Genomic DNA, 27503 nt, shown 5'->3' on the forward strand with positions numbered 1-27503 from the left:
GCTAGCATGCTTGGTGCACCATCTGTTGGTGTTGTTGCCGATTGGAGTGACGCGGTCAGCCCAATTAGTGATGCAATTGTTGAAGCTTCTAACATTCTGGTCTAGGTTTCTTGAGGCGATGGGGTGGGTGGTGTTGAAGGCGTTGCTCCACGAGTCCTTTGAGACTTGGCTCCACCTGTGGTGTGGGGTGTTGGGCAGTGTTAGAACTGGGATTCTCTAGTTAGCTGAGGTAGGTACCTGAGGCCAAATAGAGACCCTTGCTTCTAAGTCAGGGAAAGGAAGGACACCTTCTCAGATAGCCCCTGCTCACCCCCTAGGTAGCTTGGCACGAGCAGCCAGGCTTATCTCCAAGGCAAATGAGTAAAGTATTTGCAACCCTGCTCTCAGCAACCCAATGATGACACCACACATGGACTTCACACGAGTTTCATAAAAAAGCAAGTATATGTTTATATAAAAAGATATACGATGAGACCACACAATACAAAATCCAACATATGCGTATTTGTAATATTCCTCCTGGCTGGTTAGCCAGCCAGCCAGCCCGCCAGCCCGCCAGCCCGCTATTAATGAGCAATTCTAGATGATCCAATGCAGTCCTAATGCTATGTAGTTTGTAATGCAAGAATCAGGCACTTCGCAATGTAATAATGCAGTTCGTTATGCAACAATCCAGCAGTTCGTAACGCCAAAATAATGCAATGCGTAATGCAACAATCAGGTAGTTCGTTCAGTAATACAATGCGTAATGCAACAATCAGGTAGTTCGTTATGCAGAAATAGTGCAATGCATAATGCAAGTCAGGCAGTTCGTAATACCAAAATGATGTAATGCGTAATGCAACAATCAGGCAGTTCGGAATACCAAAATAATGAACTCCGGCACCGATCACGGTGCTCTGGGTGGTCTCTATGCCACTCCGGCTGACTCTCGGTTAGCTACTGCCAAATTATGCCCCTAACACAGGTATGGTGTAAAACGAAGTGTAGCTCCACACTCCGTCCCCGGTACTGCCACTCCTTGGCAAGTACGGGGCGCAATATGGACTTCCGCAGAGGCTCGCGTTGCAAAGGGAGGAAAGGCTGAGTGTTACCTGGGGGGGGGGGGGGGGGGGGGGGGGGGGTAGATCTCACTCTCCTCTTGACTTGGGCCTCCAATGAAACTTCGTTGATCTTGAGCAGCGGAACATGCCCCACCTACCCCCCCCCCCACCCCCGACGGGGTTGGTTCGAGGTCCCTCCTTGGCAAAGGTTGGCTCGGGCCAGCAGTACAGCTCCTCTGGTGATGCCGGTCCGGGCCGATGGCAATAACGAAGGTCTCAGGCTGCAACAGAGTACACGCACACACCGTCGCTGAGACTCACTTAAGCTCCGGGTGCCCACGATCACAGAGCAATTCCTCACGACGGTCTTAGGCTGCACGAAGCACACGCACACAGCGTCACTGAGACTCACTTGGACTCCAGGAGCCCACGATCACAGGGCAATTCTTACGAGGGTCTCAGGCTGCAAAAAGCACACGCACACAGCGTCGCTGAGACACACCTGGAAACTCTGAGTTTCAGGAACACAAAAAACACAGGGAGCCAGCTCTCCTCGGAACCTTGGGGATAAGTTACTTCAGGACACAGCACACAGCAAAGTCCTTTCAAGCAGGGGGACACAGCAAAGTCCCTTTAGCCTCTCCTTCGTTAAAGCAGCAAACTTCAGGCCAACCCCAGAACACACAGCAAGGGTCAGTCCTTTCTTTCAGTCTCTTCAGCGGTTTCTTCCTTGGCAGAGGTTCCTCTTGACCACAAAGTAGTTTCAATCCTTTACAGTCTTGAACAGTTCCATTCCATTTCAACGTTCAGGGGTTTCAGCTCTCATAGTTATACCCCTAAATGTATTTGAAGTCTTTGTGTTCAGGGGGGCACTGACCCCTGTCTAAACCAGTTCTGGGTGTCTCCCTGCCCGTGACACCTTCTTCCTTTGATAGTGGGGGTCTGGATCCTCAATCACTCAGCAGGAGATTGAGCCATTGTTTTATGGCAGCAACCTCCAGGGGCTATTCCCCCCCCCCCCCCCATTACACTCCAGATGCAGGTCAGCCTGTTGCTGTCTCACCTCCTCCCCTGGATCAAGACATTCCCCAGATCCTATCACTTTCAAATCCAGACAGTCCATCCTCAACCAGGCAGAGACACACAGAGATGTTAGAGCACAAAAACCCTGCCACTTCTAAAAGAGTGGTTTCTAAACACACATATGCAAAAACCACCTTAAAAAAAAGATGAGTTATTAAATTGTGGGTTCCGGGACACTAAACTTCACCTCTCTATCTTAAGCCTATGGGAAGATAGGTTGGAAACATATTACACAGCCTCCACCATTCTGTCCTATGGGCAAGATGGCCTTTCAACAGTGAAAAACTTAATGGGGAGTATTTCACGGTCAGGACATGGTACACACCTCAGTACATGTCCTACCTTTCGCATACACTGCACCCTGCCCAGGGGGTACCTCGGACCTACCATAGGGGTGTCTGATGTGCATAAAAAGGGAAGGGTTTGGCCTGGCAAGTGGGTTCACTTGTCAGGACAACATGGCAGTTTAACAAACTGTGTGCAGGCACTACAGTGGCAGGCTTGAGTTCTCTCTTTAGGGCTACTTGTGTGGGAGGCACAATTAGTGCTGCAGGCCCACTAGTAGCATTTGCAGTACTAGCCCTGGCACACATAGTGCACTTTACTAGAGACTTTACTAGTAAGGCAACCATACCAATCATGGACAACCAATCATTACACTTTACACAGGGAGCACTTGCACTTTGACACTGATCAGCAGTGGCAAAGTGGCCAAAGCATCCAAGTTGGCAACAGCATGTCAGAATAAAGGTCTAGTAGGAAGGCAAACATTTTAGGGAACTTTAGCCAAAAAGGGCCAAGTCCAATAGGCAGACTGGGCAGTCAAGGTGAGTTCTGTGGTGTGGCTTTACCCGATGCGGTTGCTGGAAGTGGAGATGGTGTCTAGCATGTGGCCTGCAGTGTGTGTGGGGTCGTGGTCGAGTCCGATGTTGTTCATGTTGTCGAGAAGGTTAGTTGTGCTGATGTCATTGCGATTGTCGAGATGGAAGTTGAGGTCACTGAGGAAAATGTAGTCACCTTTTGAGTGTTTCGAGTGAGGGAGTGACAGTGAGCGTGTATCCATATGCGAGCAGTGTTACTGACTTTGGAGCAGGTGAAGAACTTTAGTTAAGGACTCCTTACCTCGGTAGGGATTCACGCTTGTGGCTCAAGCTCACATGTCTGGTCAAGGTTGCACTCAATGCTGCATTCATAAGAGAACAGGAAGTTGGCATTCTTGATTAGACACAATATGTAAAAGGAGAGCAACAGAACTTTGAAACAAAAGTCAACTGAGGACATACTGTAATGAAGAACAGCATGCAAATCCTATCCGTAAACAGGGAAAGAGGATGCTTTGCAGCCGGGCATGGCAATTTATAAATTGGCTCCATGATGTGAAAAATAGCAATTTTTGTTTGTAACAGATTTGAAAAACATGAAGTGCTGCTCGAACAGTAGGCACATTCATCAGAGTGGTTTCAGGACACAGCGCTAGTGACGTGAAAATCCTGCAGCACAGTAAGCACTTTACTCCTGAGGAACTGCTGTTAGCCAAGTAAAATGGCTTCAGCCCACGTGATAAGTGCAGATATTCCCCATTAAAAGTAGCCAGACCTGCAGACAAATGCCTGTACACTTTCTTTTAAAGCACAGACCCTCACTGAGGTGAAGCAGATGGTAAATTAACAGTTTCTAGCTCCATGAAAGTGGCAGTCTTCTATTAAGAGTATAGCAAACGTGTTGGGGTAAAGCTGGCACTTTATCAAACATTTCGGCCTAGGTGAAAAGTGCCAGGATTGCTCAGTCAAGAGTACAATAGCAGTGTTTTAAACTATCATTACAGTCCCTTTACAAGAATGAGAGTTCCACTGAGAAGTTTAGTGCTACTCCACGAACAACGTCCATACTATTTCATTAAATGAATGAATGAAGAATGGAGTATTTCTATAGTGCGTGGCTACTCAAATGAGTGTACCGGCACTTTCAGGCATGCAAAAGGTGAATAGAAAGGAGGTCGTTAGCCCATACTACCCACTTAAGTCTGAATAAGAATGTTTTCAATTCCTTTTTGAGTTTAGCTTCTTCGGGGATCCATCTAAGATAATCCGGAGTTTATTCCACAAGTTAACCGCTTTAACAGTGAAGGAGGAGCCTCCCCTCCGCTGTTTCTGAACAGGACATTAGCGTAGTCCAACCATGATAAAATCAGTGATCTAACCACTGTAATTTGGGCCTCATGAGGAAGCAGGTGAAGAAACTTCCTTAACATGCGAAGAATCCAAAAACAGGATTTCACCACTGTTGACACCTGTGTTCCAAATGAAAGGTGAGTATCAAACAACACACCCAGATTTCTGGCCACTGCCGTTGGAGGGGGCGGAGGGGCAACTCTGTCGGGCCAGGCTCCAACCCAGCCAGGAAGGGGACCCCGCGCAAATAAGACTTCCATCTTATCCGGGTTGCACTACAGCCAATCTAGCAGTGCCACCAGACAGTTGACGAAGACTGCTCTCGCAATCTCAGGCTCCCCATCATATGTGAGCAGGAGTTTGGTATCACCAGCATAGGAGATGATCTTGATATAGGATTCCACCAAGTATGCCAAATGAGACATGTAAATGTTGAAGAGCGTGGTACTAAGAGGAATCTTGCGGCACCCCCCACTTCAACTCTTTACCTCCTGAAGCATTTGGCTTCATCCATACCACCTGCTCGCGTCCTTCGAGGAAGTAGCCCAGCAAGTTCAGCACAGAGCCTATTACTCTCATGTGTTCTAACCTGGGCAGCAAGATGTTATGATCTACAATATCAAAAGCTGGTTAAAGCAGAGTAACCCTGAATAGAGACGCACTGAAACCATTGCTTTAACAGTACTGTTTACATGCCGACGGGCACTTGTACGGTCCCAATGAAATTACTGGGGCCCTGAAAAGAAGTGCTGGCATGGTCCGAATAAAATAGTTAGCTACTTGGTCCATTGCTTTAAAAGCTCAATAGAATGGCACTGCCCTCCTATTCAAATATGGGGCCCCTGGTGAAATTTGCCTTGCCGTCCAACTGAGAACAAAACCAATAGTGAAGTATTGAGGGAGGCCATTTAAAATACCAGCTGCAGTCTCTAAAGCACTGGTTATCCTGTCTCAAGCAACCCAGAAAATCTAAAAACAAGCAGTGGTAAATCCAATAGGTCTCACCTGCTGTATAGCATGGCGAACGTTAGGTAGGTAAAAAAGTATTATGACGTGCCTAGCACTGACCGCGAGGGGCAGTGACCCATTTCATAGTATGCGATTACTATCCGCTTTCACCCCAAAAAATAAAAAGTTTAATTATCTTACATCAAAGCTGAAGTTTGCCTTGTTGGCCCCGAATGAGGACAGCGCCAAAAAGACCATGCTGAGCAGGGAGTGCAGCGCCATTTGCATCTTTGTAGCATCTATATAGCATCTTGAAACCCGTTGAGCAAGACCCCTGGCCTCCTGGTCAGAGACCTGCTCCCCCCCGCAGCTCCGCTGTCTAGTGCCTTCTCTTGGTAGGCGTTGAGGCCCTCCTCCACCCGGAGGCTTCTGCCTGCGCCTCATCCCTGGTGGTCCAGTGGGAGAGCCTCGCTCTTCTGCAGGTCGCTGCTGTCCGTGTCTGCCTCTGTGCCCCCCTTAGGCTTTCTTGTCTCTCTTGAGCCTGTGTGCCTCTTTCTGCCTTTTTTGCCTTCTGTCTTCCTTTCTGCCTTCTGCCTCTGTTTTCTGCACCGTCTCTGTCCTTAATTCTTCTATTTCGGCTGTTTTTCCCCCTCTGTTTGTGCCCGTTTCTTCCCCTGTGCTTCCCCCTGCCTTTGATGGTTTTCCGCTTCCCGCCTCCCAGCTTTGCTTCCCGCCCCCTCCCTTACTTAGTGGTGGTAGCGGGCATGCTGCTGGCACGCCGACGGCAAGCCTGTCTGCGCCCGTCGCTTCCCACGCCCTACCTTACTTAGTGGTGGCAGCGGGCATGCCGCTGGTGTGCCGAAGGCAAGCCTGTCTGCGCCCGTCCGCAACCTGACCGCGGCTAGCACCAGGGACCCTGGTTCTCCGGCCATCCACCGACCTTCTCGCACTCAACCCCGGAAGAAACATCAACTGCCAGAGATCGATGCCGAACACCACCCACGGCCAGTTCTCCTGCCGACACTGCAGACAATCCTTCACCATCAACAGCCTCTCCACGACCGCAGAACCCCATGCCAGACCCCAGACCACCAGACATGCATGCTCCTCTGGACCGCTGGACCAACCCCACCTCCGCCCCAGACATTGCCACCGCCATCCCCGACAGTTACAAGATCCAAAGAAAGGACTGCCCCCACCGCCCAGGAGGAGGACTCTTCATCGCACACTAGAGCTCCCTCCGACTCTCCACCTCCAGTACGAGCGACTCCTCTTCCAACACAGAGCACCTTCACTTCCAGATCCAAACCAGCCCCAGAACCACGCTATGCGGGACCCTCATCTACAGACCACCCACCCCCCCCCCCCCCCCGCACCCCACGCCATTGCCTCCACGGACTACATCCTCACCGGAGACCTGAACTTCCACCTCGAAAACCGCAGCGATCCAGACTCCACCACCCTCCTTGGCAACCTCGCCAACCTCTGACTGAAGCAGCTCGTCATCACCCCCACCCACAGACAGAGCCGGACACACCCTCGACCCCATCTTCGCAGGAGGGACTACCATCCACTTCAGCCACACCACGCCGCCCCTCTGGACAGACCACCACTGCGTACACTTCACCTTCAACACCACCATTGCACCCAAACCCACCCTGCGCCAGCCCCGGAGAAACTGGATCAAGATCACAGAGGATCACCTCAACACCACCCTCCTCCACGACCCCCCCTTCGCCACTACAGATGCCAACTTCGCGGCCAAAGAACTACACCGTTGATCTCCAGCTGCGCTGACAAGCTCGCACCCCTCCGCCACCCCATCAATCAATGCCCTCTGAAGGCCTACTGGTTCACCACCGACCTCTAAGAAGCCAGACGCTACTGCAGGCGCCTCGAGAAAATCTGGCGGAACAAGAAAACCACCAAAGACCTGAACAACTACAGGAACGCCATGAATGAATACCACCAGCGCATAAGAGTCACCAAGAGAACCTTCATCAAGAACAAAATCCACTCTAACTCAAGTAATGCAGAGGAACTCTTCAGCGTCATACAGCAGTTCACCAAACCCCACAGCGAATCCTCGGACATCACTCCATCACAGGACCTCCACAACAAGCTCAGCTCCTACTTCCACCTGAAAATCAAGGCCCTCTACGACAACTTCAGCGAACAGAGTCTGGACGCCACCCCCCCTCTCAACCGGCCGACCATCACCACCTGGAAACCTGCTACCACTGAAGACACCACCAAGAGCATGAAGAACATGAAGACCCCTGCCCACCCCACATCTACCACAAAGCCACCACCATCAATCATAGCTCCCGAACTAGGCCGGACCATCAACGTCTCCCTCGAATCCAGCATCTTCCCCAACGACTGGAAGCGGGCAGAAGTCAAGCCCATCCTCAAGAAACCCTCGGCAGACCATACAGACCTGAAAAACTACTGGCCCATCTCCCTCCTTCCCTTCGCAGCCAAAGTCACAAAGAGATTTGTCAACTCCCAACTGACCACCTTCATCCAAGAGAACGCCATCCTCAACTCCTCCCAGTCTGGATTCCGCAGCAACCACAGCACAGAGACCGCCCTCCTCGCTGCCACCGATGACATCCACATGCTACTCGACCAGGGCCATACTGCGGCCCTCATCCTACTAGACCTCTCTGCAGCCTTCGACACCGTCCCCCACCGCACTCTCGCCGCCAGACTCCACGACACCGGCATATGGGGAACCACCCTCGACTGGATACAATCCTTCCTCACTGGCAGACCCCAAAGGATCAGACTCCCACCCTTCCTCTCCGAATCCACAAAGATCAACTGAGGAGTACCCAAAGGATCCTCGCTCAACCCCACGCTCTTCAACATCTACATGGCCCCAGGGCCAGACTGGCCGTAGCGGGTACCAGGCGTTGCCCCAGTGGGCTGCCAGGGTGGGGCCGGTTTTGGGCCCCTGGGAGGCTGTTTTTGTTACCGGGGCTGGCAATATCCTCTCCCTGTAACAAAATCCGCCGAAACCGGCCCTATCAAACAGCTCAGCTGCACCCCGCCCCATCCCACAGGGGGGCCGGCCGAGCAGTTTGCCAGGGCCTGTTTCGGTTCCCAGTCCAGCCCTCCATGGCCCCCCTCGCCGCCATAGTCCGACAGCACAGGCTCAGCATAGTATCTTACGCCGACGACACCCAGCTCATCCTCTCTCTCACGAAGAACCCCAAAGACACCAGACTCCGCTTTCAAGAAGGAATGAAAGATGTTGCAGCCTGGATGAACAACAGCTGCCGAAAACTGAACTCGGAGAAGACAGAGGTCCTCGTCCTCGGCCCTCTGCTCTCGGAAACCCACCCACCCCTACAGACCACGCCCGGAACCTCAGCATCATCCTAGACTCCTCCCTCACCATGACCCACCAGATCAACGCCGTTGCCTCGACCTGCTTCAGCTCCCTCCGCAAGACCTTCAAGTGGATCACCCACTAATGCAGAGAGACCGTCACCCACGCTCTTGTAACCAGCAGACTGGACTACGGTAATGTCCTCTACACCGGAATCGACAAAATACTGCTACACAAGCTCCAAACCATCCAGAACACCGCAGCCAGACTTGTCCTCGGAACCCCACGACACGAGCACATGACTCCGCACCTACGAGACCTCCACTGGCTCCCCATCAAGAAGAGAGTAACCTTCATGCTACTCAGCCATGCCTACAAATCCCTCCACAACATCGGACCCAAATACCTCAATGAAAGTCTCCTTCCACGTACCCAAAAGGAACCTCCGCTCTGCCGACCTCGCCCTGGCAGAGACCACACGCATCTGCAGAACCAGAGCAGGCGGAAGAGCCTTCTCCTACGTCGCAGCAAAGACCTGGAGCGAGCTCCCAGTCAACATCAGACGCTCCCCCACTATGCACACCTTCAGGAAGAACCTCAAGACCTGGCTCTTCGACTGATCCAGAGCTGCACCCCCCACCCCCGCCCCAAGCCTTGAGACCCTCACGGGAGTCACGAGATGCGTGTGTTTTATGGTGAACATGAAATATAATGACAGTGCAATCTTATAAACTGTAATTTTGCTGCAGCGCATGACATGCACAATCACGACAATGCCCCAAATCATGGATAGATAACCGATGCCAAAATGGGAGCGGTTCCGAGGACAGTTAAAGAAGTAAAGAAATTAGAGTGGCGGCGCAGTGGGGGAATAAAAATGTGAAGGAGACGCGTGAACTAGCCTATGTTTGCATTCAAGTCTGACGAGCGTGGGAGCAAACGCCATAAAGACGGTGAGATGTGAGTGCGATCTCAATGAAAGATAGGGCTTATGGCCTAATCACAGTGCAGTGCTGGTTAAGGGAATCCCATAGGTAAAGCACAGTGGCTTGCATGGACAGGCTGACGCGCAATGTAACCCCACAAACTCGTCCCAACTGTATGTAGTCCAAACGGAAACCCCAACAGTAGACGGGGCAACTAATCTGAAAACAGCTAAGCAGGGGTGGAGAAAGTTAATACAACTGGACGCCAATTGTAACAATTTAAAGAATTAAATAATTAAAATCAAAAACGGGCACTGTCTAACAAGTTACCGTAGTGAAATAGATCTAAGAGTGCTTAATGGTGTAACGTTATATACAGTGATTATATGCCAAATGTGACGAAAAGAAACACAACAAGCACCAGGAAATGTCTACTGTCTGAGGCGGCATTGGCTTAGTCGGACGTGAATTGCTTCTTGAAGAATTCACATCAGATGCTTCCGAAGTTAAGAATAACAAGCTAATGAGGAGGGAGGGGGAGATGGGAATGGGGGGGGGGGGGGGTATGGGTTGAGGGGGGGGGGGGGAGAAGGGAGCGGGGTAGTGAGAGCAGACAGCAAGGGTATGGAGGAGGCTTAATGAGCCATGACAAAGGCAGATGGCGGCTGCGGTCGTGCACGCTCACGTGCACTCAAGCTTTAGGCCACCAAAAGCCTCTGGTGGCACTTTTAAAAGCCGCTTACTAAATGTCTCGAAGAGACAGCATGCACTGTCTCAGGCGAGACCTAAAAAGGAATAATTATAACCAGGAAAGTGGGCTGGCAAGGATCTGGTTTCACTTTTCTTCTTTATTGTATCTAAAAAACAGTAGGAGGCACACCACACAATAGAACGCATGATTCAGTTCTCATGTGCACATTTTGTGGCTTGGGAGGACTGTGGCACACTCCAAAAAACAATGGATTAGATTGCGGCCCGAGTAAATGCCAGTAACTGAGATGAAGTCAAGCGTTTCACCCATCGTGTTTTTGTTTTCCGCTGGGACTCCTTAAGTGCAATAGGTGTTCCCAGATATGGGTCACTTGATCGCTGGGTCATAGGAATCAAGCAATACCTCACTGATGTGGGGGCTACAGAGGCTGAAATTAGGCTGAGCAGCTTTTGCTTCCCTGTGGAGGGGGTCTGGCCTGGGAGTCTGGTTTGTTTAAGGCTGGTCTCCATCTAGAGCAGAGTAGTGGGCAACTGGAATTCGGACCGAGTGATTCCAAGTGGCAGCAATTACTACCAGGATTCCACCCCTTTCCTTTTTTAGTTCTCGCCTAGCATCCCAGCGCATGCGCTGCTCGCTCTGCGAGATCTATTGTTGTCGGGTTTCTTTCGGAAGTGGGGTGGAAGTTCTGCCTCTGCTTTTCATTGGCACGCGTCATACTTTATGTAAAATGCTCGCATTCCATTTGGAGTTAGGCTTTTTGGTTCCCTTCCTGTCTCCTTTCATGCTCGCTCACCCGGACCGGATATCGACCGCGCTTGTTTATTTATCTTTCCACGCGGGGCAAAAGGGAGCGTTTCTCATTACTAAAGCAGTGTGCTTTTATTTTCTGCGCGGTCCACCTCAGCCGCACTTGATTATTTATTTAATTAGTCCGGCTCGGCCGCGCATGTTTACTTATTTTTATTTACACTGTTGCTGTTACACTTTCCAGTTCCTCTGGGGTCGTCTCTCCTCAGTAGTTCATGAGCCTTGCTGTCTCCTACGCCCTTTCGCTAAAGTGTCTTTCCCGTACTGGTTGTCTCCCCTCTCTTTGTTAAAGAGCTCGCCTCCCTTTCAATGGTCATGCTGGCTCCCTTCACTATTAGTAGCCCGCAAGACACTTCCATTTTCACGCTACCTGGCATGTAGGTCCTCGTAGCTCTGTCCCTGCGGGCCCCTGGTTAATGGATACCATCAGCCCTGTTTCCCATGCCTCCGGTGCTGCTTGCAAGCGAAAGTCCCTTCACAAACAACGCTTTTCGCTTCAGGGCCGTGTTCTATAGTTATTGGGGGTCGGGCTGTGGAAGCTGCCGAGGTGGGGCTTGCTGCAGTGTTACTGTTCACGGCACCGAGCAAACTTAATCCTACTGCTTAGAAGTGAACGCGGGACTTCGTGGGCATGCGGCTGTCTGAAGTGTTTTTGTGTGCCAACTTTTTTTCGTGAGGCGGTACTTGACACTATGGGGAGGAAGAGAGACACCGACCTCAACAGGGGTTGTGTTGGAGTCAGTTTTTGTATTTATCTTCTTTAGGGACTGACTGTCCTCTCTTTATCCTGTTAATTGCCCCCAGAGGCTGGGTTTCTGTGTTTATTTCTGGAATGCACGCATGCCTAATACTGCACTGTATTGCTTCCAGGACACCCCCACGCCCCTATTGCCCCCATGAATCGTTTAAGCTATGGCCGAAGAGCTGGCGCCGCATCGGTTTTAAGTACCAAGTGCTGGGCTGAGGCACCAGAGTGTGGCAGGGCGAGACGTTGTAATCTGGCTTTGTGTTCTCACGACACGTATCGCTGGAGTACACTATTGAAAACATAACTCGAGTTATCCTTTTGGTGGATTTGGAGTAGGGATCAGGATTAAATGGGTTTTCTCGGGAGGAAAGACGTGAATGAGATTTAGATGCGTTTGATGGGAATACAGCAGAAAGGTGTGACATTTGGTAAGTTCACAATTATGGACACGCTGAGGCTTCGATGCACATAATGCTTGGACCTGAGAAATACAGCAGGGTGGCATCATCTTGACAATAATTAGTGAGCAAGAAGGCTTACTAAAAAGGAATTTAAAGTATACGTTGACCAACTGGCTCCATGTCTCACTCCTGAAGTTTTGTTTAACGTCCTAATTAATTCTGGGTATCGTAGTCCTGGTTCAATTTAATTTATCTAATTGGACCACCACACCTGAAAAGGTAATTAAGCAAATGCGAGACCTATTGCATTTCCAATGCTTGTGTTTTCTTCTGCTGTGATCCGAGCACTATCGGGCTTTCCTTGAGCGCAGGGGAAGACAGCACCAGAAGCTTTGAACTTTGCCTCTCACGGCCCAAGAAGCACAACCGCATGTCCTTCCTCCTTAATCTACTCACCCCCGTGCTGCTCCCTTGCACACAGCAAAAAGGCACTTGAGCTGCACAAACCCGGTCACTGTCTGTAAAGTTGTCATTTGTAATCTCACCCACCCCGTCGCATATAGCAGCGAATTTGCATTATACCTGGTCTCTTGCCCCCTGCGCCTTGGCTGCTCTACACTGTGTCCACTTGTGAACAGCATCAGTTATCGGAGCCATACCCATACGTTCACAGAGATGCATTTTGAGAGGAGTTGGACCCCACCTTGAGCACCTCTTCTATTTCAACCTGCCAGAACCTCCTCCTAGAAGTAACCATAACACTAATCGCTGCTGAACCCGCCAAGGCCTCCTTCCTTCACTTCTTCGCACTCACAATGCTAAATCCTGGCCCTATGTTGATGAAAGGGGGCTCACATCCTATCAGCAGGTGTCGACTGTTCCCAGTTCAGAGTATAAACCCCTGCGTTTCATAGGTCTCTGTGCATCAACGTCATTCCCCACAGCGCTCTATGCACAAACGCTGGTACGCCACAATCCTCTATGCACAAACGCTGGTACACCACAGCCCACTGTGCACAAATGGTGGTGCCCCACAGCCTTCTATGCACAAACAGTGGTGTCCCACAGCCCGCTAAGCACAAACAGTGGTGTCCCACAGCTCTCTATGTAAAAACACTGGTACACCACAGCGCCATAGCTCTCCATTTACAATGCTGGTACACCATAGCCCTCTATGCACGAACGCTGGTACGCCACAATCCTCTATGCACAAACGCTGGTACACCACAGCCCACTGTGCACAAATGGTGGTGCCCCACAGCCTTCTATGCACAAACAGTGGTGTCCCACAGCCCGCTAAGCACAAACAGTGGTGTCCCACAGCTCTCTATGTAAAAACACTGGTACACCACAGCGCCATAGCTCTCCATTTACAATGCTGGTACACCATAGCCCTCTATGCACGAACGCTGGTACACCACAGCCCTCTATGCACAAACTGTGGCATCCCACAACCCTCTATGCACAAACTGTGGCATCCCACAACCCTCTATGCACAAACTGTGGCATCCAATAGCCCTCTATGCACAAACTGTGGTGTTCCACAGCCCGCTAAGCAGAAACAGTAGTGTCCCACAGCCCGCTAAGCACAAACAGTAGTGTCCCACAGCCCTCTATGCACAAAACGTGGTGTCCCACAGCTCTCTATGCAAAAACACTGGTACACCACAGCTCTCCATTCACAACGCTGGTACACCATAGCCCTCCAAGAACAAACTGAGGTGTCCCACAGCCCACTATACACAAACAGTGCTGTCCCACAGCTCTTTATGCACAAACGCTGGTACACCACAGCCTTCTATGCACAAACACTGGTACACCACAGCCCTCTATGCACAAACACTGGTACACCACAGCCCTCTATGCACAAACGGTGGTGTCTCACAGCTCTCCATGCACAAATGCTGGTACACCACAGCCTTCTATGCACAAACGGTGGTACACCACAGCCCTCTATGCACAAACTGTGGCATTCCATAACCCTCTATGCACAAACTGTGGTGTCCCACAGCCCGTTAAGGACAAACAGTGGTGTCCCACAGCCCTCTATGCACAAACAGTAGTGTCCCACAGCTCTGTATGCACAAACCCCAGGGTCACAAAGCTATGTTCACAAATTCCAGTGTTCCACAGCCTCCTAAGTACAAATCCCAGGATGCCACAGCTCTGTCTACGCAAACCCGGGTCCCACAGCTCCCTACATACAAATCTCAGTGTCTCACAGCTTTATGTGCACAAAATCTAGTGTTCGACGGCCCTCTGTATGCAAACCAGTGTCCACAGCCATCTGTACACAAACCTCACTGTCCTACAGCCCTCTGTACAAAATCCCCCAGTGCTTCGTAGTCGTCTGTGCACAACCTCCGAAGTGTCCAGCAGTCGTCTGTGCACCCCCCCCCCCCCCCCCCCCCCCCAAGTGTCCTGTAGTTGCCTGTCCACGTGCCCCAGTGTCCTGTAGTCCTGTGTTCACATCCCCCGGCGCCCCACAGACCTCTGTCTGCAAACACCGATGTCATTATCTATGCTGGTATATCCATGAATGTTTTAAGAAAACCAGGTCAAACACTGATGACAAATGATAGTCCATTCACAGTACTGAACTGCAGAGAATACGAGAAGAATTCCACGAGGGTTTCTGCGCTGAACACTGAAACCGAATCTCGAGTACAATCGGCGATATTCAGGGGCGCAGCACTTCCATCCAAACCCAACTGGAAGTATGCTAAAGTGCACCCTGGGAAACAGAATTGCAAAGAATTACGTGGGTTTAGAAAAGTCTCTTTTCGGAAGATGAGGGGGTCCCTGAAAGCAAATCAAACATACGTGAGCCAGGTTCTTAAAATAGGAAGCATGAAAGCAAAATACCATGAAGACCTCAATAAACAGTATTTTCAAGAACAAGTGTAGCATTTAAGAGACTTTAGAGGGAAGCATCTCTGGTAGACATGAATCTTCAGCCTCAAAAATAGGTCCAGGTCCGGCCCGTAGGCCATGTGTTTGGACTAGGAAGGTATGCTGGTGGATAAGCCCACCTCTCGCCTAATATCTCAGCAAACGAAGACTCATTGCGCACCTACAATCAGCACCACATCAATAGCAGAGAGTCATGCATCCTTCTCTACACTGTAGTGTGGTGGTGGCCACCACCTGGGTCCTGCCACAGTTCACTGGGGGAAATTAACAGCCCTCAAACCAGAGTGTCGAGAGATAAAACCCACAATGTTATGGTGCCCTGCACCGGTTGCTCACTGCTTATATTCTTGCAGATGCTCACTTGCTACGCACCTATGGACGTTTCCCGCCAACCTGTGAGTACCCCTATGTTGATACCACACTTCTGCCATTTTGTGGCTCTTAACACCAAGTTACAATTATACAGCTCATTGGTCCTCATTTTTAATCAGACTACTAAGGTTGATAGAGCCCTCCCAGGACAAGAGTTTGTGACTATCATTGCACTTCAGAGTCCACAGACATCACTGCTTCTTCGTTCCCTGAGCAATTCGACTGACTAGTTGTGGTGCATGGAGGTAGCAGTGACCTCAGTACCACCCTTGGAACTGTTCCGAGGACGCAGAGGGCCTGCTTAGAGCCTTGCTGGACCCACTAAACCACTGCAGACCGGTGCCACTGGTTATCACCTGGGCAACAGATGAACAGGAGAAGAATAGCGCAGCCAATGTACTACTTCCGGGACCTGTCTGCAAGATATTAATAAATATCTTCTGTAACCCTTCTGCCCCGTAAAAAAAAAATAATAAAAAAAAAAAAAAAATCTTTTTTTTTTTTTAAACAAAAAAACCTTTTCGGGTGTACTGGCATACATAAGGAAGCTCTCAATGATGACACCGAATGGGGGCTGCGGTCGTAGGCGCTCGTGGAGGAGGGGGGGGGGGAATATAACTCAATTCAAAATTGACCCATTCGCTGCTTATCTATATTAATATAGAGGTCACCAAGCTTAATTTAGTACGATTATATGATTATAATTCAAATGTCAGCAGTGTGCAGCCGCGAGAAGGTACAGGTGTCCAGGAGTCCATATGTTGCTCGTTGTTTGCCCTCCCTTCGCTGAGCAAACACCGCAGCAGGGGGACTGCAAGGGAATGCCTCGCGCCGCCGCGGCGTCAACAAGGACTGAGTCTGAGGCGAATATGACATGTTGTTTCAAGTCGCCCGCTGCATGAAAGCACAACAGCTGGCACACGGCGTGCCCCGGACGCCACACACACACGGCGGAGGGACCGAAAGGCCCGCAGAGGAAGTCAATAACAACTGCGCGACTGTGACGTATTATGACGCACTAAAAAAAATAACACCAAATCTGTTTACTGCAGTAAGCAATGGAAGTAAATGCAATTAAAGTGAAAGGTGGGTGCTTCCGCCCAAACGGCAAGATAGTCCTGAAATTGAAGTGCGCAGCGTCGAAGTAAGTAAATCAACACTAAATCTCATGGAAGTAAACACACGATACGACAACGTATAGAACGAAACTACGCTATTTTACTACTGTCACACGTGCACATAACAAAACGGCATCGTATAATCTTGCACAAGGCTGTGCTACCTTGTCACGTTGTGGCCTGCAGAAGAAATAGGGAAACTTTTAACAAGGTCGAGCCAGCCACATGTGAGGCAAAGGATGGCATGTGAGTGACACCTCGCTCGGCCATTCACCTGCTGGGGAAAGGTCGAGGAGGAGGACAGAGAGCCTGCCTCAGCCCTTGCACGGATGTTTGCTGTTCTTCAAAGGTTGTGTGCATTGCCAACTGTTATCCCTTTGAGTGCAAACACACCTGACACTGCTGTCCAAGGAAGAACAGCACAACTCCCGATTCTGGGTCATTCTGCAAAAGTCTGTAGCTTTGAAGAAGAAAAAAAAATACCAGGCTCAGGAACTACTTTTCTGAGGGACTTGTTTGCCATAAAGAATCAGTCACAAAGTTGAGAGGAGGGTTAGGAGAGATGTGAATATGCCAAAATGGGAGATGATTAGCTCACCAAGTGAGACATGGGCCCGTTGGAGAAGCAGGGGTCCGACAGCATGAGGAAGGGGTAGCTGGAGTACGCCGACGACTTGTACATGCCTCCGTCTTGGTGCTTCAAACCTGTCGAACAAAGTGGCGCGCATTAATGATCACAGCACTTAGACACACACATACATAATTGTATCCACACACATACATTCATGAATATGCACGTTTTGGACGAGAAAAACACCTTATCTGAACCTAAAAGCCATAACACGTATCATGGACACAGCTAAAAAAGCAACATTGTGCACCAGGCGCTATAATATAAAAGAAATGATAAGACAAAACGATAGAAACGTTGTTTAGATTCAATCTTTCTAAAACACAGTCTAGAATTGCCTTAAAAACGTCCTCATATTGGTTAAACATTTCATATCAATGTGCCAACAACCGCCAGATTTCATCCTCTGCTTTTGCATTCCTGTAATCTTCTAGAAAGAAAGGTCTAGTGCCTAGAGGCATTGTTTCAGGGCTGGGAGGTGGACAGCACTCACGTGGAGAAGCAGTCAATGACCGAGAGCCACGGATGTCACTCTGCTCTGCCATCAGGGCCCAGCTCACACCAGCAGAGAGCGATTAACACAGAAGAGAACAAACCACTTAAGAGGCCCCTCCCCGCTGCGCGCTGCCCTCCCAGGCCACTCGTCGAAGTGGCCGCCTCCCCCGAGAACATCTCAGTGGCACAGCTCTGATTGCCTGATGTAAACCGTCTCCTCGGGGGTTGGTTTACAGTACTGCAGCTTCAGACAGCTCTCGTTACACAAACCTCAAGAAACAGGAAGGTGAAAGGCTCAATTGGGGGTGGGGGCCGATTGTCCATGAACTTATCCGTTCAATAAGCGCCTTTCCCAGCAGTCTCCACTGAGAGGACGGGATATGCAGCGAATGGGAAAGAAATCTGGAGCTTTCGCTCTGGAAGTGATCTTTATGTGGTAGACTGGATGGGAAGTGATACGTCAAACTACACATTAACCTCACTATTTTCATTTGTGGACATTAAAACAGTGGTCAGCAGCTCTCACTTTTTGATAGAGGTGGGCAAGCCACTGAAAGCTTGAGCCAGGCCTGAGCCCGAAGCCTGGCTCGAGGTCCTGCTGAGACCTTGAGCCAAATTTTCAAGTGGCTTCTGCCTGCCTACCTTTCCTCCCTCTATCGGGGATGTGGCTCTACGGCCACAGCTGCTGGCTTTAGAACTGGGGAACCACGTCCGAGTTTCGTGGTTGTCTCAACATCCTGTGATTGGGTGCAACGCACTTAATCTCTCCATGCCTATAAACAATTAACGCGACCTTGTGTAATGTAACTGGTGCTCATCTAAAGAGCTCCAAATTCATGCAATATAAAAACTGTAGAAAAATACACAGAGGTAAAAACAAAGCCTTAACATAAGAAAGCCAAATAGCCACCTATTTACAGGCTTATTTGTACAAAGTGAAACAAGAAAACCTTGTAAATCATGGCTTCCCCATCTTAAATTGTGTGATCTTAAGCAAATATTGTATTTCACCAAAACTCTTCTACTTCATTATCTCCTATGAAAGCACTTAAAATATGCGAGTTCAGAAAATCAGTTGTACAAAAGACTATTGTGTTTGATTTAATACAATATAATGTTGCTCTATAATAATATGGGTCAGGTATAGGGTTTACATGACGATAGTCTTGTCTCTTAGTTCACTAATAGTTCATGCTTAGAAACAATCACTTTAAGAAGTACTTCTCCATGCAATGCTATAATGTGACATATTAATAGTATAGCTTACACATGTTAAATACATTTTTTTGAATTTTGAAGAGACTTTATCATATTTTAAGTGATGTTTGTTATATGATTTACATTGCAAACATTTCCAGGGCTCGGCTCCTGCACGGGCTCTGAGATCCAAGCCAGCCCCTCGGCTCAGCTCTCTGTGTTAATTTGTTGGCTCGCCCATCTCTACTTTTTTGGTACTGTGACATTTTTCATCATTAAACTTTAACCCAGGGCAAGAGAGGAGTCCAAAATGCAGAAAAGGGTTAAAGCGGGTGGAGAAAGACAAGAAAGCATTAACAGAGGGCGAAAGCAGGAGAGTGAAACCCCTACAAGAGTGAAAGCGACACGGGGTGAAGGCTGGTGGAAGAAAGAAGCACGAGGAGCAATCCCAGCTAAGGAACCTTGGTTGTGGCAACCCCGCTAGGATCCTGTACTTATTTTATTTATCAAATAGATCACTTCCCCCAAGGAGGATTCTTGCATTGTGACAAGGCGCAGCACGTTTTGTAAAAATTATACACTCAGCCTTTCATCCATCTGAGGTCGATAAAATGAGTACCATTGAGTTGGGTAACAATAAACATCTGTTGTTCAGCGCCAAGAGACCTCTGGGTGAACGTGCGCTTTACACATACCCGTTATGGTATTTAATGCAATACAACCGTGTGCGCTGTATTACTGAAAGTCATCTCTCACGAAGGCTGGGGATATCCGGGGCTGATATGTTCTGCGGCAGTATCTTTATTGTGCTTGCTATGTACAGTGCCTCGTGCTGTATCTTGACATCTTCACAGCGCTTTAATGCACTGGAAACAATTAAACGAACCTGGAAGGAGAGCGGTGAGAAATATCCTACAGCACGCGAGGCATGCTGGGATGAGAACTGGAAGAGATGTCTTGCTTCTAATGCCTTTTGGCGACGCTATGGACAGCGCTGCGAGTCCCGAGCCTGTTAGCCATTAACGGCATTATACTTTCATGCAAACCTTTAGGCACCTCTAAGGGCTGGAATATTAGAGGTTGGTATTATAGAATTTAAAAGGTACTCAATTTGCCACCTCGGACGGCTGAATCTGCGTGGGGGTTGGGGGGGGGGGTCAAATTCGTGATCTTTCGATCACCGCAGATGTCAACGGTGAGAGTTAACGGAGGCATCTTGCTGGCTTAAACGTTCTATGTCACGTATTAATGACGTCCCTGTCTCTGGCGGACCGGTGTGTGTTGTTCACTACACACCGGTCCACAATAACACTAGGAACGTATGACGCGTTCGCCTCGTGCGCTGGGACGGCAATCATTCCTTGTGCAATGACACACGTGGCGAGGTCACCGGCAGGTCAGAGTGCAGGGGAGCTAGAGGCTAAACGCGTCACCTCTCAGGAGCGCCAGACACGTTTACATTTATTGGCAGCTACTCTGACAAACTAATGCTTCTGCAAACGAGCACAAACTACCACCCTTAGCTGGGGTCAATCAAAATGGAGGTAGAGCAGGCAACAATAATGGGGTACCCTTGAGGGCAGATGACCCCTGCGATAGGTCCTGCAAAGCCCCAAGGTCTAGACCAGAGCTGCTGCGCCAAGTACAGCAACTACCCAGACACTCGCACCAGAGGAGCTGTACACACGCCCCGCCCACTCACCATCCTCCATGAGATCGGCCAGCTTCTCCTGGTAGGCCCGCTGCGCATCCTGCGCCCGCCTGGCAGCCTGCGAAAGAATGGAAAGAAAGTTAGACAAGCGCACCTGAAGTAGGGTAGGGGCGGAAACAGACGTCACAGGCTCATGGGCCTTTTCATGTTTTTCTTCACTTTTTTATTTATTTATCTGACAACGGTTTTTGCTGCAGATACAGGGCTCTCAGACAACCAGGGAGGGGCCTGAAGTGGTCTGTATTTTCATACCAATTTCCCCTCCTTCACAACAGGTGTTATTTTGTAAATGATTCATTTATAAATACTATGAGTGCCTGGGGCCCAAACACCTCTGCACCATGTACCACAGCACCAGATGACTAGTCAAAAACAGAACAAAAGTGGGCACACGCGTAAAATGTAAACACTGAAACAACTTCCCTAGAATGGACCATGCTTTCGCTCTGTGGAGTATAATGTCTATGGTAGAGCCAGGAGAGCTGGACCCACGCCAGATGTGTAAGTTAACCATATAATAATACTTTCACTTACATACGGTGAGGTGTAATTCATCATATTTACCTAGTCTCAGAACTCCTGGCATGTTCCTACCAGGATATCTCCCTCCCTGACACTTTTCATATGGTCATGGTGTGCCCAAGATTTAATCACCTTCGACACAGCTGTAGCCGCCCACTTCTCCTGCCTATGAATTTCACTTAAGTGAGGCCCGCCTTTCTCTTTCTGCAGTTGCTAAATCTCCTACTATTTACTTTTATCTGACTCTCCTTTTATACAGGATCTTCTGGGGGGGGGGGGGGGGTGACTTTTAGTGTGAGTTTTTGACTGGGTTATATCCGTTTTAGCCTGTATACTTTTTTTTAGCAAACGTTTTAGTTAGTCATACCCTTTCTAGTGTTTTTCCATTATTTTAATTAAAATTTGTAATCTGTTGTGGTGATTGCGCATTTTTATTTCATGTATTATTATGTGCGCTTTTGTGATTTTGGTGAAAAATCGAAAAAGGTTTCACTATTACCTAGTCAGTGGTTATACTGAAACTCTGGCACGGATAATGCCCTCGTGGACCTATGGTGGGCACGCCTGGGCTAGAGGATTAGCTGTGGTACAGTTTCAGTTTTACAATATACTTATTTTAGCTTCAAACAAAGCAAACGGTTTCAAAAACTTTTAAGCTAAGACATTTTAAAAGCTGTTAAAAAGCATTAAGACAGTTCTGCAAATACTTTTTTTTTTTAAATTCATGAAAATTGGTCTCAAACCATCTTCAAACTTTGTTATATTTAAAATACAGGATTTAAAGTATTTATTGCAAAATCCTCAATGCATTTGTAGAAAAACATAATATGGGGGAGCAGGAAACTTAGAATCCAAGCTTCCCCACTTGTTCAGCTTCTGCGATGCTGGGAAAATGACTTCCTCTGTGCCTTGGTTCAGCAGTAGCAAACTAGCGTCACACCACGAAAGAGGATTTCAACGAGGATTTCAGTGAGTCAGCGACCTCTGGTGACCCGTAGCTGGAACAGTTAATCTATAAAACCAATCTCCGATTGAAGCTGCTCTGTGTGGATATTACCAATAATAAAATAATATGCTGGGGCCCTGCCCTACGTGAGTAATATTCACGAATATGAAAAAAATTAAACTGACAATTTCGCTGAGAAAGCAGTCTTTAACATGTAGGTCGTCAGTGATTGAAACATATGTGTCGATGCTGAACAGTGACCATATTGGTGGTGACATGCATCTAGATTTGTGTAAAAACTACTGAATAGTACAAGCTCCCTCGACCCTCGCATCTGTAAATATCGCGACTAACATGCTTTTTGCAAAGAAAAGTTTGCTGTTTCCATAATCAGTTCATGGTTGACTTTCTTCCGCTTGTTCAATATAGCCACCATTCAGCGCCCCGAGACCCATGTGTGTGCAGTCTGCGCATAAAGATAAGTTATTGAAGCACTGTGCGCAGAGCTGGCACACTGAAGGAGGCATCACTGTCTAATCAAGGAGCCCCGGGATCAGCCTCACTTCCGCTTATGCAGCTGTTCTGCGTGGACCTGCTCCAGAGGAGTCGCCCTTGAGCTTCTCTTACAGATAATATGGGAGCATTTTCTGATGCGCCGCAGGGTGATTGCTCAAGTACCGACAGCTCTACTCCGTCCACGAAGCCTCACTCGCGACCTGAGACAACCACTGGCTGGCCACTAGAGAGCCCAGGTTTTTCAAGCCGGAAATCTCCTCCCACAGGACCACTCCTATGACTGGAGATTTCCAACTTTTATTGACTTACACAGATTCCCGCGGTGTCTCTCAGAACCACACACTCCGGTTTTCTGGAGTACAACTCGCGGGTTACTCATGTAGCTGATCCATCTGCGGCAAAATTCAGTAAATGACGCAGTTACGCTCACTCGGGGACTTTAGTTATTGTCCACGGGGACAATATTTTACAGTGCACAACCCCCTTCCCCTGCATCCTATGGATCTCAAATGTGTCGCTTCGCTTTCACAACCTACTAAGGCAGGTAGGGCTTCTATTCTCAGTCGCCTTGTAGAGTTTCCACTGAGACTCTGCCTGCAAGTTGTTCGTTGCCTGCCACAAACTCACTGCAAACAGTATACTGGACTACCCGCAGACCCCCCACTGAAATCTACATTTCAACGTGAACTCCTTCACTTACGAACGCGGAAGACTCACCCTTCCTTTCTCCCAATTGTATCTTACAAAAGTAAAATGGCACGCACGCAACACAAGGCTACCAACCAGCAAGCCAATTCTAATCTGACGCGTTGCTTTTTCACACTCAAGTGAATTTCAGGTGTGAGAACCGGACTCTTAATACTCTCGGCTGTTTTAGAATCGACATCACTGCTTACGCTTCCCCGTGCTGGAGTTTGGTGCCTCCCTCTGCCTAGCATCTTGCAGGGAGATAGAGCTGCAGGACAGCACTACCCCCCACCAGCACTACCCCCCACCCCCTTCCCCGGTGACCTGGTAGTGAGGGCCTGCAGTTCTGTGGGATAAGATTGTAGTAGCAGGACGACCCAGACCTTCTCTACTCACCCCTCTGGTTTGTATTTCACATTTTGCTTACTCTTGCAATCCCCAAGTGTTAGCTATTTCCAGGATGCTGTATTTTTCTCTCAGACAGCATATTACTCTTGTATAGCGCAAACTATGGACTGACTCACCTCAAGGTGTTAATAAAAGATTGACAGGTCTGGAGGTGAGGCTGAAGGCAACGCTAGTTTCTCACAATGCCTGTCAGTAGGTTAAAAAGGTTTTCAGAAAATGTGGTCATCCAATCGAGGGCCTATCTGCACAGTGCACACAGCAATGGTCACTATTCTAGTTCCAATTGTGATTCTATGCAAAGGCCTATGAATAGGTACACAGTTGTCAAAATATTGACTACGCGAAAATAAAAAGCCCAGTTGAATGGGAGTGTTGTGTGTATGAGGCGGTGAAGTACAGGAGATGCGGGTATGTGCCTTTAGGAAAGAGTGAAAAGAGGGTGCTTAAGAGGTAAGAGAGGAGGTAGAAGATACGCAGATGGGTGAGATGTGGATAGAAAAAAGGCCTACATGTATAGCAGAGTGAACATAACACGAGTGACGGAGACACCAAAGGCTGCTATCCCTTGCACATACCTCAATAGTGCTTTAGTCAGTCTCACAATTTCAGATTTGAAACATTTTCACTATTGTTTCTTTACAACAAAATCGTGTTATTTATCATAAACAACAATCAAAGCCAATAGTTCTGTCTGGATTAAGGTGTGTGCAAATACAGGGAGATGATGGACGGAGCAATTAAACTTTTCAGACACTCTCCCCCCCCCCCCAGTCTCAGATCTGGGTTGAATACACATGTTCTTTAGCTCACTTCACCACCCTAGTTCAGTGACCTGTGCCTCAGAACAGTCCAGCCCGAACTGCCAAGCCATGTCTTCACTGGACCAGAAACAAGCATCCTGGGACTGGTTTCTGGGTAACACCCTTCATCAGCCAGGCTAGCATGAATCCAGTGGCAAAGTGAGCAACAGACCCACGTCTGAGCATACCCTGCCAACTTAGGGCGAACAAAGCAAACACAAGGAAATGATGGACGGAGTGCTGAAAGTTTTCAAACACTCACCCCCAGTCACAGATCTGGGTTGAATCCATCATCATTCTCTAGCTCACTTTGCCACCCCAGTTCAAACACAGCTATATACAAATCAGTCTTGACCCTGTGCCTCATGAGAACAGTCCAGCCCTTTCTTCACTGGACCAGAAACAAGCATCCTCGGACCGGTTTCGGGGTAACACCCTTAATCAGCTAGGCTATCATGAATCCAGTGGCAAAGTGAGCAAGGGGGCCACGTCTGGGCATACCATGCCAACTTAGGGTGAACAAAGCAAACATAAGGGGATGCTGGACGGAGCGCTGGAACTTTTCAAACATTAAGGTGTGTGTCAGTTGTGTCATATATATGGCTGCAGTAACAGAAAGCAACCAAAATACTGGCTGGGTGGCACACTATGGTAATCACAGAAATGCAGCTGAAGTGTTTACACCACGCCCTTAAATACAAGGTCCATGCCCGCTTTAGAGAACCCCAACCTTTTTCTTCCCATTTAAAGTCCTGGACAGTATACCATCGACCATCACAGCACTGACCTTATGATCCAACTTCAACTGTGACAAAGTGTCGCACATCATTAAGAAAACCGAAACAGCAACTAAAAACCTTAAAATGAATGTGGAGTAATGAGGCTGCTGCCTCGGCATCCAAAAACTCATCACTGTCAGAAGGCATCTGACACGACGAAGACAATACTCTCCAGTATACATGCGGTTGTCTTATGCACACAAAGTGAGTGAGCCATCTCTAAAGCTACCGGCCACCTTTTGTTATGTAATTACTCTATCAACATTTCACTTCTACCTCGCAGGATAGAATGGTTACACCACCTCACTGGCCTCCTATCTCACGTACTGTTAAAGAGGTACGTACTAGTGTTTCCGCGCCCCTGTGTACCTCACTGCCTGGGGTGACACTACTATTCATTCCTCCATTGTAACTCTGGTGGGAGTTACCGTCCCATGACACCCATCACACCCTCTGCTAGAGTTTACAGAGTCGTCGTCACTCCCCTAGACATCGCATTTTCTAGGGTTTGCAGTGTATGCTCTTCCCCCGTGACCGTTACTTGAAACGGAAATGCTAGAAAACGCTATCCCAGACACCCCGGTTGCTGCTGAGAAGTCCTGGCACTTCCCTTCGCACATCAAAGTAGCGCTGGCACACAGTACCTGCCCGTCTAAAGCACAAACCGTATCTCGAGTCTGCTTACGTGTCCTAGCCCCTCCCCCTTGTATCACACCTGTGGCTGAGGTACCTCTTGCTAGGAGATAACACATTCTCATCACGTCTCGCTGATGACTTGTTTTGTGGTGGGACTCCATGCAAAGCCAGTGGAGGTGTGAACTGTATCCTCCAGTGGAGGATACAGTTCACCTGGTGCTTTTTACACAACCAGCGGGGTTCCCTTCTCTCATCACCTCTCGGGTACCGGAGGGGCCGGTGCGGGGTCTCCCACTCGTTATCTTACAGTATCAAGTGTGCTTATTTGTCCTGTCGCTTCCGGGTGAGCGGGGTCTCCCTCACCTGTTGATTATTTTACAGTGCCCCTCTGGATCCCAGGTCACTTCACTTGCTGCGTGAGAAGTGGACCCACCACCCCCACCCCCGGTTGCTTCGGCCACATAGCCCCAGCACCCCCCCCCTCCCCTCCCCCTGGCGCCTTCCCAACTCACCTCTTGCTGCGGGCCCGGCCGGGGCTGCTGTCTGCCCTCGGACTCGCTGACCAGGGAGGTCTTGAGCTCGGCCAGATCGCGCTCAGTCAGGCCCCGGCTCTCCCGGCTCTTCTCCTCCTGCTCGCCCTCTTCCTTGAAAGAGATCATCTCGTCGTTTGCCCCCAGGTCATCGCCCCCGCCGCTGCTGAGCTGGGGCATGATGACAGGGTGATGGCCGGGTGGACTCCGGTTTGGGAAAGGGCCCCTTCAAGGGTGCACTGTAAGTATCAGGGCTGCTCTGGAGGGGCCTCACAGCATCAAACACTAGGAAGGGGACACGGAGCGGGGCGCCCTCTTGACCTCCAAGAAAGACCCTCCCTAATGTAAGCACTTTAGAGGGGGCTCTATATCCTTAATGGGGGCGGGGGCCCTCCATGTGCTCATGCCGTTACTTCGGGGAGGGGGTAGTTTTCTGCTCTGTCCTGTGGGTGTAGTTTTCTTCCCTGATTTGAGAGAGGGGGGGGGGGGGGCTAGGGAGAGTGTTGTTCTTGGTGGAATAGGTGAGGACTCCCCTCTACTGTTTTCCAGGTGGGGGCTGCTCCCAACTCCCTGCCCTGGGCTCTGCTTATCTTGGGGACGGGCTGTTGTTCCCTTTCTCGGTGGTTTGCAGGCTGTGGGGGGGTCTCCGGTGTCCCCGGAGCCGGGCTCTGTGCTGGCTCCAAAGTTTCCCTGCTCCGGCTCTGCTGCTGCGGGAGTCTCTGGGCGCCGGAGCGTGTGAGCTTCTGAGAGGACAGGGGGCGGGGCTTCCGACTTCAAAGCACGCCGCCGCTGATTGACAAGGACCGCCGCAGGGAGCAGCGCATTCTTAAAGGGACAGGAGCCGATATAGCCACATGCACAATGCACTGGAGAAGCGCTGGGCATCCAGGCACCAATCACTCATCCCCCATGCGGGGAGACCCAAGCTCAATGTGTGGCGTGTCCCACCGCAGCTTCCTGCTTCTCTTGCTGAAACCCACACAGCCGGGGGAGGGGGGTTAAGGGGTATCTCTGGTATTCTTAGGAAGACAGACTTTTGTGTTTTTTCCCTTTTCTAAATACCTGT

At 49.4% G+C, this 27503-nt stretch overlaps 1 protein-coding gene across 3 annotated transcripts in view; it reads right to left on the minus strand.

The window, feature by feature from the left end:
* The window catches only part of TCF7 (transcription factor 7), a 319653-nt gene extending 292495 nt beyond the window's left edge, over positions 1-27158 (minus strand). For 2 of the 3 annotated variants that reach the window (XM_085618024.1, XM_085618023.1), the window contains exons 1-3: positions 26420-27158; positions 20605-20671; positions 17178-17284 (exon numbers count right to left, since the gene is read on the minus strand). In XM_085618024.1, coding sequence (XP_085474150.1) covers positions 17178-17284; positions 20605-20671; positions 26420-26617 — 372 coding nt within the window. In that variant the 5' untranslated portion in view covers positions 26618-27158. Of the gene's footprint in view, positions 1-17177; positions 17285-17703; positions 17948-20604; positions 20672-26419 lie in introns of those variants that run through there. The other variant, XM_085618025.1, reaches the window with a different exon arrangement.
* Between the last annotated feature and the right edge of the window lie 345 nt (positions 27159-27503).

This window comes from Triturus cristatus, chromosome 7 (genome assembly GCF_964204655.1).
Source record: "Triturus cristatus chromosome 7, aTriCri1.1, whole genome shotgun sequence".
NCBI lineage: Eukaryota > Metazoa > Chordata > Amphibia > Caudata > Salamandridae > Triturus > Triturus cristatus.